The sequence below is a fragment of the Ostrea edulis genome, chromosome 1 (genome assembly GCF_947568905.1).
Source record: "Ostrea edulis chromosome 1, xbOstEdul1.1, whole genome shotgun sequence".
NCBI lineage: Eukaryota > Metazoa > Mollusca > Bivalvia > Ostreida > Ostreidae > Ostrea > Ostrea edulis.
Genome location: NC_079164.1, coordinates 71,676,247 through 71,691,112, shown reverse-complemented (window position 1 = coordinate 71,691,112; position 14,866 = coordinate 71,676,247). Strand labels below are relative to the sequence as shown.

The following is a 14,866-nucleotide window of genomic DNA, read 5'->3' as shown; positions in this document are numbered from 1 at the left end:
ATTTTTAAGTACACCTGCAATATTGTGCGTCCTAATTCAATACTACTGTCTGGATTATTGCCTCTTCCATTATTCATTATCCTGCCCGCCGTATATGGATTTACTACAGCACATCTTTTTAGAGTGGTATGTTGTGGAAGGAGGTGGACCCTATTGTTGCACAAAGGGGCAAGCCTGATGTTATATTAATTAATTAGGGAGGGGGCCGTATTTGTACAACGCCATTGGCTAGATTGCAAACATTTCTGAAATTAACTATTGGCAGGATGCCTATTTACAAACTTCTTCCACAAACTCGGTTCATATCGTCCCAGATCCTCCCCAGGCGTTACTATACACATACGTTCTCAATATTGCAGCAGACAACGCACGTACGAGTATTATCAAATCTTTAGCTCCATTCGTAACATCACACAATGCCGAATACATAAAATACCTAGGTCTTCAACAATGCTCTTCCAAATTTCACAGACACAGTATGCATTGTCTGATATTGCTCAGGTTATGTATTTAAACAGTATCTGGGATGGATTGCTCAGCATTGTTTAAAGAAACGCTAGAATATTTCCTTAACCTAACTACTATTTGATAAGCAGTCTCCCTGTCATGGCTCGAGTAAAATTGTGTCCGCTTGTGGCGGATGTCTTCATGTACGTTAACATTTCTTAAACATACATGAAGACATATAGCCGAATTTTGCTAAGCCTGCCACAGATTTTGTTTCAGTCCAGGTCCGTGGCCAATAATTGGGCTTATTGACATTGAATGATTGATTGATATATTGATTGATTGACACATTGGTGAATTGAAATATTGATTGATTGAAAATATTGATTGATTGACACATTGGTGGATTGAAATATTGATTGATTGATTGAAAATATTGAATGAATTATTGATTGATTGACACATTGGTGGATTGAAATATTGATTGATTGATTGAAAATATTGAGTGAATTATTGATTGATTGATTGAAAATATTGAGTGAATTATTGATTGATTGACTCAAACACGCATGGACTATTGATGTTACAACTTTACTATCCAAAAGTCGTTGTAGATCATGCATTTCGTTACCGTGTGTATATGATATACATACTGATGGTTTGTATTGATATGAACATTGTCGTTGAATTGGAAATATGTTTTTATTAAGTAAAGCCATGACAAAGACTGCCAATACGTGTTATCGTTCTGTTCTATTGAAATAATTGATTTTTGTATATTTACTCGTAATTTCGAGATAATAATCCCGTAATTACGAGGTCTTTTCTCGTAATTTCGAGATAATTATCTCGTAATTACGAGATCTTTTCTCGTAATTATATTTTGAGCTAATTATTTCATAATTACGAGATAGCGGACGGTGAATTAATTTTTTTATATGATACTAATCGGTTTTCGTATAAACTCCAAGAAACACAAGTAATGAAAACATTTGCCGTTTATCATTTTTCGAAGGTACACAAAGCTAAATATGCAGGTATGAAACTTTTCCAAATGACCTTACGAGGACAATAATTTTTCCCGCGCAATGTTACTGAAATATGCTTTGTTTTCTCAGAAGTGTCGGTCAATGCGAAAGCAGATTTTTTACCACGTGACTACGGAAACTGCCGAGAACAGTAAAATCCCTGCGCAACGTCACGGAAAAGAAATTGCAAGTATTAAAGTCGTATGAAATCAGACCAAACTTTGTCAGTATGATAAACTATGAAAAATAATTATAATATCTAACAATTTCGACAGATTGTGTATCGGTATTAACGGGGTACTTTTCTATTTGAAATGCAAAGGAAAAAAGATTTATGAGGGATTGATGTTTAATGGTTGATGTATACAAGCGCGCAGATAAAAAATACTTGAAACATCACTGGAGAAGAGGATTTCATTTATACCACCATCACACTCATGGATTTTTCTTACGAGTCCTTGCGGATCTCCGTCTCGTAGTCAATCGCAAGCATTCGTAAATCACTCTTCGGTATCCGTTAATAACTCGTTACAACTCGTACACACTCGTAAGGATCCGTGAAAGTAGGCACAAATTTTTTGACATGTCAAAAAAAATTCACGATTGTCCACGGATTTCATTTCCCGTAAATAACTTGTACCAATCCGTAAGTATCGTAAACTGGTTGCAAGAACACGTAAACTGCTCGTAAGAATCCGTAAAACACTCGTAAAAAGTTTGGGTTGTTTTTTTTTTTTTTACGAATCTTTGCGGTTAGTTTACGCTATGTTACGAATAGTTTACGGATTATTACGAATGCCTAAGTGATATTTACGATTTCATTCACGTCGGGTCACAATCGCTTCACAGATTGTTCAGGGTCGTAACGAGCGCTTTGCGTATAGACACAATTACTTTACGAGTACATACTTAAACTTTCCTATCTAATACCACCTTCACACTCACAGGTTTTTCTTACGAGTCCTTACGGATCTCCGACTCGTAGTCAATCGCAAGCATTCGTAAATCACACGTCGGTATCCGTGTCTAAATCATAAAAATTCGTGTACTTTTACGGATTTGTGGAATACGTAAGGATCCGTAAGAAAAATCCGTGAAGGTACTGTGTACAAGGGGATATGATTGCGACGTTTTTGAAGTCACAGCGCAACTCGAACTGACATACTTAGGTCATGATTGTTGACATACTAGGGCATCTATTTCGCACTATGAGAATAAGATGCTTTTATCGAGGAAGCGCAATTTCCATTGAGTTATCTCCCTTAGTGATTGAGGCAGGCAGCTTAAGTACAAGTTATCTAACTCGGGTATTAAAGGAGGCGCGAGGTATTTATAGTCCCAGTTAACGGGATTTAACTGAACTGAAAAAGTTGAATATTGCTTAACATCCTGCTCGAGAATTTTTCACTCATATGGAGACGTCAACATTGCCGCTGAAGGGCTGCAAAATTTAAGCCTATGCTCGGCGCTTACGGACTTAAAGCAGGAATGGATCTTTATCACGCCTACTGTGACACGGGGCCTCGGTTTTTGCGGTCTTATCCGAAAGGACTGCCTCATTTAGTTTAGTCACCTCTTACGGCAAGCAAGGGTGTTGTGTTTTTGCATTTGACATTTAGTTCGGTACGTGAAAATGAAATTTCGTTGATTCTATATTGCTATAGACTACTTTTGGTACGGAATGTATGACAAGCTAGCATGCATGGGTTCCCCAAGGATTCACCCCTAATAATAGCCCCCCCCCCCCCCCCCCCCCCCCCCCCCCCCCCCCCCCCCCCCCCGTTGAACTTACCTGAGGAAAACCGACGGGTTGAAAACCTCATTTTTTAATTTGAAAATTATACCAATAGTTACCCTGTAGATATACCATTACGTCACAATGTACTGTTTACGTCGACTGCAGAATATTTCCCGCTTTAAAGGAAAAAATTCAGAATGGACGGACCATAGCCCCCCCCCCTTTTTTTTTTTAAATTATCAAATAAAATGAATTAAATAAAAATTATTATCAAAATTAATTTTTTTGTTACTTTATTATGATTAAATTGATATCCTTTTATAAATAAATTGATATCATTTTATAATGTTGTTTTGGTTTGTTTGATTTTTTGATTTATTTTTTTTTTAGTTCTTCCATGGATATGATATCAAATGTAATGTTGAAAAATGGGGGGTCTGTAATGTTGAAACCTCTGGAAAACTTGTTTAACTTTATACTTAATTCTGGTGTATTCCCAAGAAGCTGGAATGGGAGCTTTTTAGTATTGTTGTACAAATCTGGTAATAGGCTTGATCCTAGCTACTACAGAGGTATATCAATTACCTCAAATCTAGGAAAACTTTCATTAGAATAATCCATACTAGGCTACTTGAATTTGCAAACTCTATGTCACTGATAAGTGAACATCAAATTGGTTTCAAAGAAAATTGTAGAACATCAGACCACTTGTTCTCTATAAAAATAATAATTGACCATTACAAAAACAAAAAAGTATATGCGGCTTTTATTGATCTTAGAAAAGCATTTGACACTGTATGGAGATTAGGTTTATTTTATAAACTCCTTCAATCTAATATTTCCCAAAAATTGTTTTATATTCTATTTTCCATGTATAGTAACACAATGAGTAGAATCAAATTTCCTGATGGTTTAAGTGATATATTCATTTCTGAATGTGGTGTCAAACAAGGGGATGTCTTAAGCCCCATACTCTTCAATGTATTTATTTATGGTATTGTCAATGACTTGAAAAATGGAAAATGTGATCCTGTACAAATAGACAATGTTCATGTAAATTGTCTGTTATACATGTATGATAATGATATTGTAATCTTTTCTGGAAACAAAAGTGGTTTACAGAACAGCCTTGATATTTTCAGTAACTATTGTTCAAACTGGAAACTGCAAGTCAATGTAGATTTAATCTAAAATTATGATGAAAATTGATGAGAGGTTTAACTTAGCAACAACTGTGCCTATTGAAAAAGCCAGAAAAACATGTTTTAAAATGAAAAGAATTATTGGTATTGATAATTCATGTAAACGTTGAGAAAAAACTTTTTGATGCTATTGTACTTCCAGTTCTTCTTTATTGTAGTGAAATATGGGAGTGGATCTCTCATCCAAAGATATTTCAAATCTAGAAAATTTTCACTTAAAATTTATTAATTAAAAGATATCCTTGGAGTGCACTGTAAAACATCCAATGCTGGTTGTCTAGCAGAACTTAATGACTACCACTTTGGTCCAAAATTTCATTCTCAAGTATTAATATTGGAATCATCTGATAACGTCTGATTCTTTGGCTTTTAAACTTTACCAATCCTCAAGTGATTACAACGCTTGGACCAGAAAAATATTTTCTATTCTAGATAATCTGGGATTTTCAAACATTACAAAATATAAAGATTCAATTCAACACCTTTTACCAAACATAAAACAAAGAATCATTGACTAATGCACCCAGGAGCAATCATCAACAATCTTTGGTTTAAAAAACTTGAATTTTATATTTAAAAAACAAATAAAAAAGATTATACACAAGAAAATATAGTAAACCCTTTGTATTTCACAATTCACAACTACTTTATTTTTCGTGAAACCAATTGTAGACTAAGTGAACGCTTTTTCAAGGTTATGAAATTCCATGCTGTCTGGTATATGCAGTAGAAATTTTACTACATGACCTTAAATATCATTTTAAAATATTCATCGGGATATACATGTAAATACGGGTTCGTCACGTGATCAAATTTCATAAAACCCGAAGGAACAAACTGGAAGGGGGGTTAGGAAGCGCGTCAACGCCCCCTATATATATATATGCATGTATGTATGCACACACTCTTAACGTCATGATTTGTACGATTACATAGAATATGATATAGAAGGTTTGAAATCAATAGTATTAATTAATTTGTAATGCATAACCATCACTATATTACAGCGCGTAAACATCACCTGATCAAGCATAAAATTGTTAGAATTATAACACTCATTGTCAGACTTAAGAGTTCAATACCTCTTTTGCTGAGAGGGAAAATGTAACAAGTAAATCAGCACTACAATACATGAACAGCAACCGATTCTTGAGTCTACACATAAGTGTTATGGCTTTCATACATGTGGCGGTAACATTCAGTACTTGTCGCAAAATAAGCTTTGCATATCCAGCAAATATGACAATTGCATTGGGAACATTGCATATGCTGACATCCGCCATACCGCTCTATTCCTATGTAACATTTTGGACAAAGATCCCTGTTTAATCGATCTCCAGAAATCCATTCTCGAAGTCCATTTTCGTTGATTTGCCTTTCTTTCTCATAAATTGCACAGGAGGAACCTGCGTGGTATTCAACATGGCATTTGGTGCATAACGCTGTATGACAAAGGGAGCAGACAAATCTACCTCCCGTTTGACTCACCTTGTATACCATTTGACAATCAGGAGTTATACAGTACCTTGCTTTATCTGGGTTCTGTGCTACGTAACATGAAATCGATGCATTTATCACAGTCTGTAGAGTGCAGAATCCAAACTTCTTCATATTGTTTACATCGCTCCAAGACCAAAGCATATCGCAGCCATCACGACAGCAACGTAGAGGAAATTCCCTCGAGCTAATCACAGAATTTAAATGCAATTTTACACAGTCTCTACAATATGGATCACCACACGATTCCAGCCGGTATAATTCGGTTTCAGGTACTCCACTGAGACAAATTCCGCACTCTGGATCAGATGATCGGTCTTTGTCTTGACTACTTGAAAGTAAAGTTTTCGTTATTTCCTCAATATCTTTTAATGCTAGCTGCATTGCTCCCTCTGATCCCAATATTTTTATTCTGTGCTTTCTATGATCGAGTTCTATGCTTGATAGTTTGGATAAATCTTTCAATCCCTTTAACTCTATGCCATGCATCTGAATAATACTTTTCATCAGCCCAGGAGGCGTGGTATCGCTCTTTAGGTCAATTACTCGCAGCTTTAAAGAATCCAACTTCTTGATGTATTTCTCTATTTTCGTAATCGCCAATGACCGGTCACTTTCTCTGCCATGAATGGAAATAGTCGTGTTTCTATCATTCAAAATGATAAGAGTGTGGGTTTTTTCCATGATCTTTTCAATCTTACTCCTTCCATCATATGTAAACAAGGACCTCAACGAAGGGATCTTTTCCATATTAAGATCTTGACCTTGCAGGAGATCTAGTATAGTGTCTCTTGTTTGGACCATTCTGTCTAAACTTCCCGCTTCTATTCTAAGAATGTAATTACCTGCTGCATTCTGTTTGATATCAATAAACACTCCATCTTCTTTCTTTGCTTTGCTACTAAAAGCTTTTATACCTTTTTCAACCCGTTTGAATACGCGCTCCAAAACATACAGACGTGTGTGAATCTCCGGAATTATAGAAACAACACTGTCATTGATACTAATAGTTTTGTGCAGTTTTTCACAGGCTTCGAAACCCTTTTCCGGGTCAGTAAATGTAATATAACCTGTAAAATCGTAGTCTTGTTCACCAGGTTCTTTGAGGAAAACTTTGAACTTCTTCATATCCACATGCTGTCCAATTTGCCGTTCAAGTCTTCGTCTATGCGAATCGGAAATTTCTTTCGTTGTGAATACTTTCTGTCGTGGTATGAAAGTTTTTCCTATGTCATTGTCAGAGATTTTGAAAGCATCGACAATTCCTTCTCTCAAAATATCTTCGTTAACAAGGGAATGAAGCCCTTGAATGTATAATTCATCAGGTTTTGTCGCACTACGGCTAATCTTTACGAGACGTCCACCGACTGATATTTCGGTTAAGGTACAAATTTCAAGTATAGTCGCCAAAGTTTCTGGATTTCTTATCTGAACAAATCCATATTCCCTTGGTTTTCTTCGACACCATGTTATTTTTGCTTTAAAGGCATCGTTGTCATTAGTCTTCCAAGCAGGGGGGTTGACATAAATATTCGAAGATTTGTCACGTGTTAAAACTGCTCTTTTCGCAGATTCGCAGCTTTCAAACACTGCTTCGCCACGGTATCTTAAAGAGGTATTTGCGGGTGATTTCTTTACAAATTTTTTAATATCACCGAATCGTTTCAGCCATTCTTCTAATTTTTCATCAGGATAACATTCCTCTGTACAATATACATACACAGAGTTATAATCATCTTCGCATAATAGATCTTGAACCAGTCCGCCTGGCCCAAGAGATACCTTGACATTGTAGCATCTAGGGAATATTGAGAAGGTTACTTTTTCATTCCTTATATTTTCCCTTTTCGGGTCGATAGCCATTTTAAATGCCTTGATTGACAATTCGTCCTTGTCTTCTGGTGCATATATTGAAATTTCGCCCTTGTCCCTGTCGGCATCAATTACAAACACAGAATCTGCATTTTCGCTTTTCAATTGTTTTTCTATATCTTTAGCGTTCTTCCATTTGGGACCAACAAACTGCCTATGAAGTTCTGGACCTACATATTCTGTATAAATTGGCTCTACTTTTTTTCTTTGTATTCTTGTCATATCAAACTCTAGCTCCTTCCGTCTCAAGGCTTCTTGTACGTCATTTTCATTAACCTCTGTGATATTTACAGCATATTCCCGAGAGGTGTTCAAAACTTTTTCAACGATAACCCATGTTGGATACCTTGCAAGAGACTGGAAGGATGCAGACGGATGAACAATCCTATGTTGATCTTTGTCAATAAAATAATAACCAGCCTTTTCGTGTCCAAGAAAGTAACAAAGGTTGCTCTGGAAAGCTTTGAGCAAAAGATTTTGCAAACCTCTTTCATTGCGACTTCCTTCTGGCAATTCAAATTTTAGAGAAATGTTCATATCTTTTTTCAAAATGAATCTGATCTCGTTTACGGTGTCCCGAATGTTTCTCATTGCCCTTCCATTGATGGAATTATCCAAACACCACTGACCTTTCTCCTTTTCCGGAACAATATGCCATTTTTGAAAGACGCTCAAAAATGTGAAATGATCTCCCTTGCTATGACAGAAAGGAATTTTGAGCTTGTCACAAGTGTCTTTCTGTTCCTCTGTACCAGCCCTGTAAAACAAGTTCCCACTCACAGCACAAGATGCGGCAATGATGATAGCTTCTAATCCAACTTTCCTTTCAATGGCATCATAAACAAGGACTCCCAAATTTGGTTCCAGTGGAAGCTGTGATATCCATTTGCCTAATTTTGTAATTCTTCCATCTTCAACTGCTCCAAGTTTGACTAATTGCTGAAAAGCTGCCTCCATCGAGTTATGGGGAGGTGGTTCTACAAAATCAAATTCAAGGGGATTCAGATTCAGTTGCAATATCTTCAAAATGGCATGACCTATATGAATTCTCCGAATTTCTGGAACAGAAGATGCTTTCATATTATCATAATCTTCTTTGGAATAAAATCGAAAGCACTTTCCTGGTGCCGTTCTCCCTGCTCTTCCTTTTCTTTGCTCAGCAGAACTTTTTGTTATTTTAACTACTCTTAAAGAGCTTACTTTCTTCTCGGGATCGTATAACATTTCTTTTGTAAGCCCAGTATCAATAACGTACTTCACCCCAGGTATTGTAACAGATGTTTCTGCCAAATTAGTGGAAACTACGATTTTTCTTTTTCCTTGTGGTGTTTCTTTGAAAATTCTGTTTTGTTCTTCCGTTTGAAGTTTACCATGTAGTGGCAATATCCAATGATCCGTTTTACCTTCGAGTTCCCATCGTAGGCTGTCTATGCACTTTTCAATTTCCATTTGCCCTGTGAGAAACAACAGAATGTCACCAGTGTCTTCCTTCTCATGAATTTCTAACGTTTTTTCAACTGCTTTCCTGTCATAAGTCTCTAACTTTTCATCACTGGCGATAGTCTCCCATTCGATATCAACAGGATACATTCGACCTGATACTTTGAGAACTGGGCAGACCTCGAAATATCGGACGAACACGTCCGGGTCAATTGTTGCAGATGTCACGATGACTCGAATGTCTGATCGCCGATGCAAACATTTCTTTATCATTCCAAGCAACAGATCAGTGTATATGCTTCGCTCGTGTGCCTCATCAATAATGATACAGGAGTAATCATTCAGAAAGGGATCTTTTAAGCATTCGTTTAGGAGTGTGTGGTCAGTCATATACACCACTTTTGTGTGGTCTGAAACTTTCTTCTGAATCCCACACTGATAGCCAACTATATCCGCCACGTTAGACTTCATTTCACTTGAGACTCGTTGCGCAAGGCTAGCAGCTGCGACTTTTCTTGGTTGTGTGCAAACAATACGACCTTCGGAGGACAGTTTAGACTGAAGCAAATACTGAGTCAATTGTGTACTTTTTCCCGATCCCGTCTCGCCAAGAAGAACACATACCTGGTTTTTTAAAATGGTAGTGACTATTCGAGTACGCTGCGCATAAATAGGCAGAGCTTGTTCCAGTCGCGAATATTCTATTTCATATCTTCTGAGAAGTTCATCAATGTCTTCTTGTTGAACAGTACAACCCTCAAACTTTAAAATGCCGTCTTTGATTTGCTGAACGGAGTTTTCAAACTCTATTTCTTGAGCTTCTAGTTCTGAAATTTTATCTTGAAGTGAGCCCTTATGCATTTCCTTGCTCTCATATTCAGTCAATGATATATATTTAGATCTTTTCTTATGTTCATCTTTCCCGCAGAAATCGGACAATTTCTGTTTGATATTTGAAATTTTTTCTCTATGCATCTCCAAAATATAGGTGCTCTTTTCCTCAATGTTCTTGAGATTTTTGTCAATAAATTCCTTGCTTACTTTCGCAGCCTCCCCTCTTTGGAAACGATATACAAAACCTAGCTTTTTGTTCTGTCTCATCCATGATTGAAACTGTCTGTAGGCATTGTTACAAGGGAAATGAATATAAACTGAAGCTGATAGTCCATTAGAACTCAGTGTAAATGATTCAATGTCAAATTCGAGAGTTGATGGTAAGTCTCTCTCTTGCAAATATTCTAAAAAATCTTTCTCCTCTTTAAATGGCCTATGAACAATGAGATTGTATGACGGACCTGGTTCAGTAAGTAGCCTTATCGTCTTCTCGTGCAACATTTCCTTCGGTGTCTCCTTCTGTGTAGCACGTCTCTGCGGGAATCTTTCCGTCACATCACTCTGTTTTCGATCCCTATAATTTCTCCGATCCGCACCACCTCGTCTCTGATTCCCTCTTCCTCTATTAGCATTTGAACGTCTGTTATTTCTGTTGTCCATAGCTGTGTATATTCAGAAAATGGGACCACTTTTCTCTGTGTAAGAAAAACAGATTTTAAGTTTAACATGTATGCCATAACTTTTAAAACAGTGGATTAAGCTTTGATTTCACCGATAAGTTTGGGGTAACACACCGAGTGGAGCTCCGCTCTAATTGGAGGCATTGAGCGTAGACCGTTTCAGTTTCACCGAAGATTCAGTAGGACTAGATCTCCACCATCTTTTGAATCCTTACACACCTTAGACATAGCAGCCTGTGCACTAACCTACTTAGTATCAGACCTGCCGTCCAGCAAAACTTATCAAACGTGCAAGGTTGCTTTAATGATGCACATAGAATTCATTTCATTTTGTAAATATCATATTTACAATTTTTGTAAAATTTTGATCTAACCCAACTTGGCCCTTATGTTAATGTATACATATGTTAATGGTTATCTGTATTCCATGTACCATTTCGTGGTTTAGAGAGAATAAACTGAACTAAACGATAATTACAATGCTTCATGCATGTTAACGTGAAGATAAAGAACAGTGACCAACCCCATAAATCCATTAAAGAATACAAAATTGGGAGTAAGAGATACACCAGAGGTGGGATCAGATGCTTAGGAGGAGTAAGCATCCTCTGTTAACCGATCAATCCGCTGTAAGTCCTATTATCTTGATTGGGTAAACGGAGTAATCCATAGTCAAATTTATCAGAATGTAACGAACGGTCTAATAATCCATATGAAACACGTTAGACAACATTCCACCTTAAGACGTGTTGTATTTGCAAAGATCATTATAACGACCAGAGAATTTGCGAAATGCTGACTTTAAACGAAACTGTTGATACCCCTGTAACATCAACTTGTTTGTCAGTACCTGCCTCAATTAACAAACTGACCATGCGAGACCTGTTCTCAAAATATTGTTCTCTGTTTTCATTATACTGCAAGTAAATAACTGCTTGTAACATTAATTTAATTGAACAAATGAAAGTAAAACGTAATAAGATATATTTTAAGTATTGAAAATTTACCTTGCGCTGCTTTCGTTATATACTGTATATCAATCTTGTGATCAGGGACCCGTTATCTCAATGCAGTCGTATGTACACATTGTACAGAACATGCATTACGTTAGGATCTATACTAAAAATAGAGTTGACGTGTTCCCTGTAATAGAATATAGGGAAATTCTAGTGTTATATATATAAAAGGTTTGGTGCTATATTTAAAGGGCCTAAAATATATACATGAAATATCCTCAATACTGCAAATATTCATTTCTATGTTGAAAAAATATTATCTTAATTGTTACGTTCAATTTTGTGCTGCAATTTATCAACAAAACAAACGTGCTAATTAATTAATTAATTAATGCTATCGCGGAACGTACCTATGTATTCTAAATTCATTTTTCTCCTTTTATAGCACTTTTTTTTTTAAATATTATAATAAATCTGTCGACAAGAGTAGGTCTACCTTATACAAGACACATATTTTAAATCAAATTGTAAAATCATTTTTGAGTATCAAATGATTGATTGATCGTAGGCCTATATTGATTAACGTAACAAATGAATTTTGATAAGCTTTAATTCTGTATACCTTGATATATGATAAACAGCCTTCCTCCCAGTTCTGGAGAGTGCCAGTCATTCGTGCGTCATTGGAAACCTGAAGTGCAGGTTCAGAAACGTCGAGACTTTCAGAAACCCCCAGGTAAATCTCCTTTCGCTTTTAGTTCTATTTCTTGGTATTTTACTACTGTCGCTCGGTAGAACAGAGTCCGATTTTTTTAAGGAATGTAGGACAGATCGTCACAGAACAAAACGTGACAGACAAATAGTCACAGGACAAATAGTCACAGACAAAAAGTCACAGGACAAATAGTCACAGACAAAAAGTCACAGGACAAATAGTCACAGACAAAACGTCTCAGGACAAATAGTCACAGACAAAAAGTCACTGACAAAATGTCACAGACAAATAATCATAGACAAAAGTCACAGACAAAGCATCACAGACAAATAATCACAGACAATAAGTCACAGACAAAAAGTCACAGACAAAGCATCACAGACAATAAGTCACAGACAAAATGTCACAGACAAATAATCTGCACAGACAAAAGTCACACACAAAAAGTCGCTGACAAAATGTCAGACAAATAATCACAGACAAAAAGTCAGACAAATAGTCACAGACAAAAGTCACAAAACAAATAGCCACAGACAAAAAGTCACAGGACAAATAGTCACAGACAAAAAGTCACAGATAAAGCATCACAGACAATAAGTCACAGACAAAATGTCACAGACAAATAATCTGCACAGACAAAAGTCACACACAAAAAGTCGCTGACAAAATGTCAGACAAATAATCACAGACAAAAAGTCAGACAAATAGTCACAGACAAAGGTCACAAAACAAATAGCCACAGACAAAAAGTCACAGGACAAATAGTCACAGACAAAAAGTCACAGGACAAATAGTCACAGACAAAAAGTCACTGACAAAATGTCACAGATAAATAATCATAGACAAAAGTCACAGACAAAACATCACAGACAAATAGTCACAGACAAAAAGTCACAGGACAAATAGTCACAGACAAAAAGTCACAGGACAAATATTCACAGACAAAGTCACAAATAGTCACAGGACAAATACTCACAGACAATAAGACAGACAAAACGTCACAGGCAATAAGTCACAGGACAAATAGTCACCCACAAAATGACACAGACAAATAGTCATAGCTGCAGAACTGTTCTGTAGCTAAAATAGTTACAGACAAAATGTCACAGACAAAAAGTCAGACAAATAGTCAGAAGACAAAAAATCACAGGACAAATGCTCACAGGACAAATAGTCACAGACAATAAGTCACAGGACAAATAGTCACAGACAAAAAGTCACAGGACAAATAGTCACAGACAAAAAGTCACAGGACAAATAGTCACAGACAAAAAGTCACAGGACAAATAGTCACAGACAAAATGTCACAGTCAAAAAATCACAGGACAAATATTCACAGACAAGTCACAAATAGTCACAGGACAAATACTCACAGACAATAAGTCAGACAAAAACATCACAGACAAAAAGTCACCCACAAAATGTCACAGAAAAATAGTCATAGCTACAGAACTGTTCTGAAGCTAAAATAGTTACAGACAAAAAGTCACACAAAAAATGTCACAAACAAAAAGTCAGACAAATAGTCACAAGACCAAAGGTCACAGACAAATAGTCACAGACAAAAAGTCATAGACAAATAGTCACAGGAAAAATAGTCACAACACAAAACGTCACTGACGGAGCTATTTTGGACATGCTTGAATCTACACTAATTGAGGATATGTTTGCATTTTAATATGCAAAAATAATGGCCTTGCTGTTCTGGAGGTTTCTATAATGTTTTTTATATATTTCCTTGCAAAACTTTTATGGTCCCATCCTACTTCCAGGGGTCATGATTTGAACAAATTTAAAGTACTAACTTAGAATGCTTTCAAATTCATCTTTAATGGCCTTGTGAATCTCAATATATTTTCCTGATCCCACTAAATCTTTAACCTTTCTTAATTATCTCTTTGTGGGGATCCAAGTTAGAATAGGTGCCCAGTACCCATTGCTTGTTGCAAGAGGTGATTAATGGAGCAGTCCTTCGGATGAAAACGCAAAAACCGAGTCCCCATGCCACAGCAGGTGTGACACGATAAAGACCCCTCCCTGCACAAAGGCCATAAGTGTCGAGCATAGGCCTAAATTTTGCAGTCCTTCACCTAGTGATGAAACGATTGTCGTCGACAATTGATGGTCAATCATTTTTGGCTCTTCGATTCCGATCATTGATTCTATTTTTCATAATCGATTGTCGCTTGTACACTAATTAATATCTAATCCGAGATTCATCGGACTGTTACTCCCGCTTTTATATTGAGACATGTGTGGGGGTGAGTCAGAGTGGACTCCACATTGAAAAGTGGGAATTCAGTGACACTAGCTAGTGTGTATACTGCACATATCCATAAAACTAAATAGAAATAACTCCAAAAATAATAAACATTATTAACTACATGTAAATATCGATTATATCGATCATTGATCGAAACAGTTCTTCCAATTATTACTGATTATCGATTATGAAAT

General features: G+C 36.4%; 1 protein-coding gene across 1 annotated transcript; it reads right to left on the bottom strand.

Annotated features, from left to right (window-relative positions):
• Positions 1-3,961: 3,961 nt before the first annotated feature.
• LOC125682931 (uncharacterized) lies at positions 3,962-13,971 on the bottom strand. Its single transcript, XM_056159035.1, has 3 exons — positions 12,317-13,971; positions 11,746-11,881; positions 3,962-10,753 (listed from the first exon to the last, which is right to left on the bottom strand). The coding sequence occupies exon 3, from the start codon at positions 10,716-10,718 to the stop codon at positions 5,571-5,573; it is 5,148 nt and encodes a 1,715-aa protein (XP_056015010.1). The 5' UTR covers positions 10,719-10,753; positions 11,746-11,881; positions 12,317-13,971; the 3' UTR covers positions 3,962-5,570.
• Between the last annotated feature and the right edge of the window lie 895 nt (positions 13,972-14,866).

Coding starts and splice junctions, on each gene's coding strand:
- LOC125682931 (XM_056159035.1), bottom strand. CDS start 10,718: ATGGACAACAGAAATAACAGACGTTCAAATGCTAATAGAGGAAGAGGG.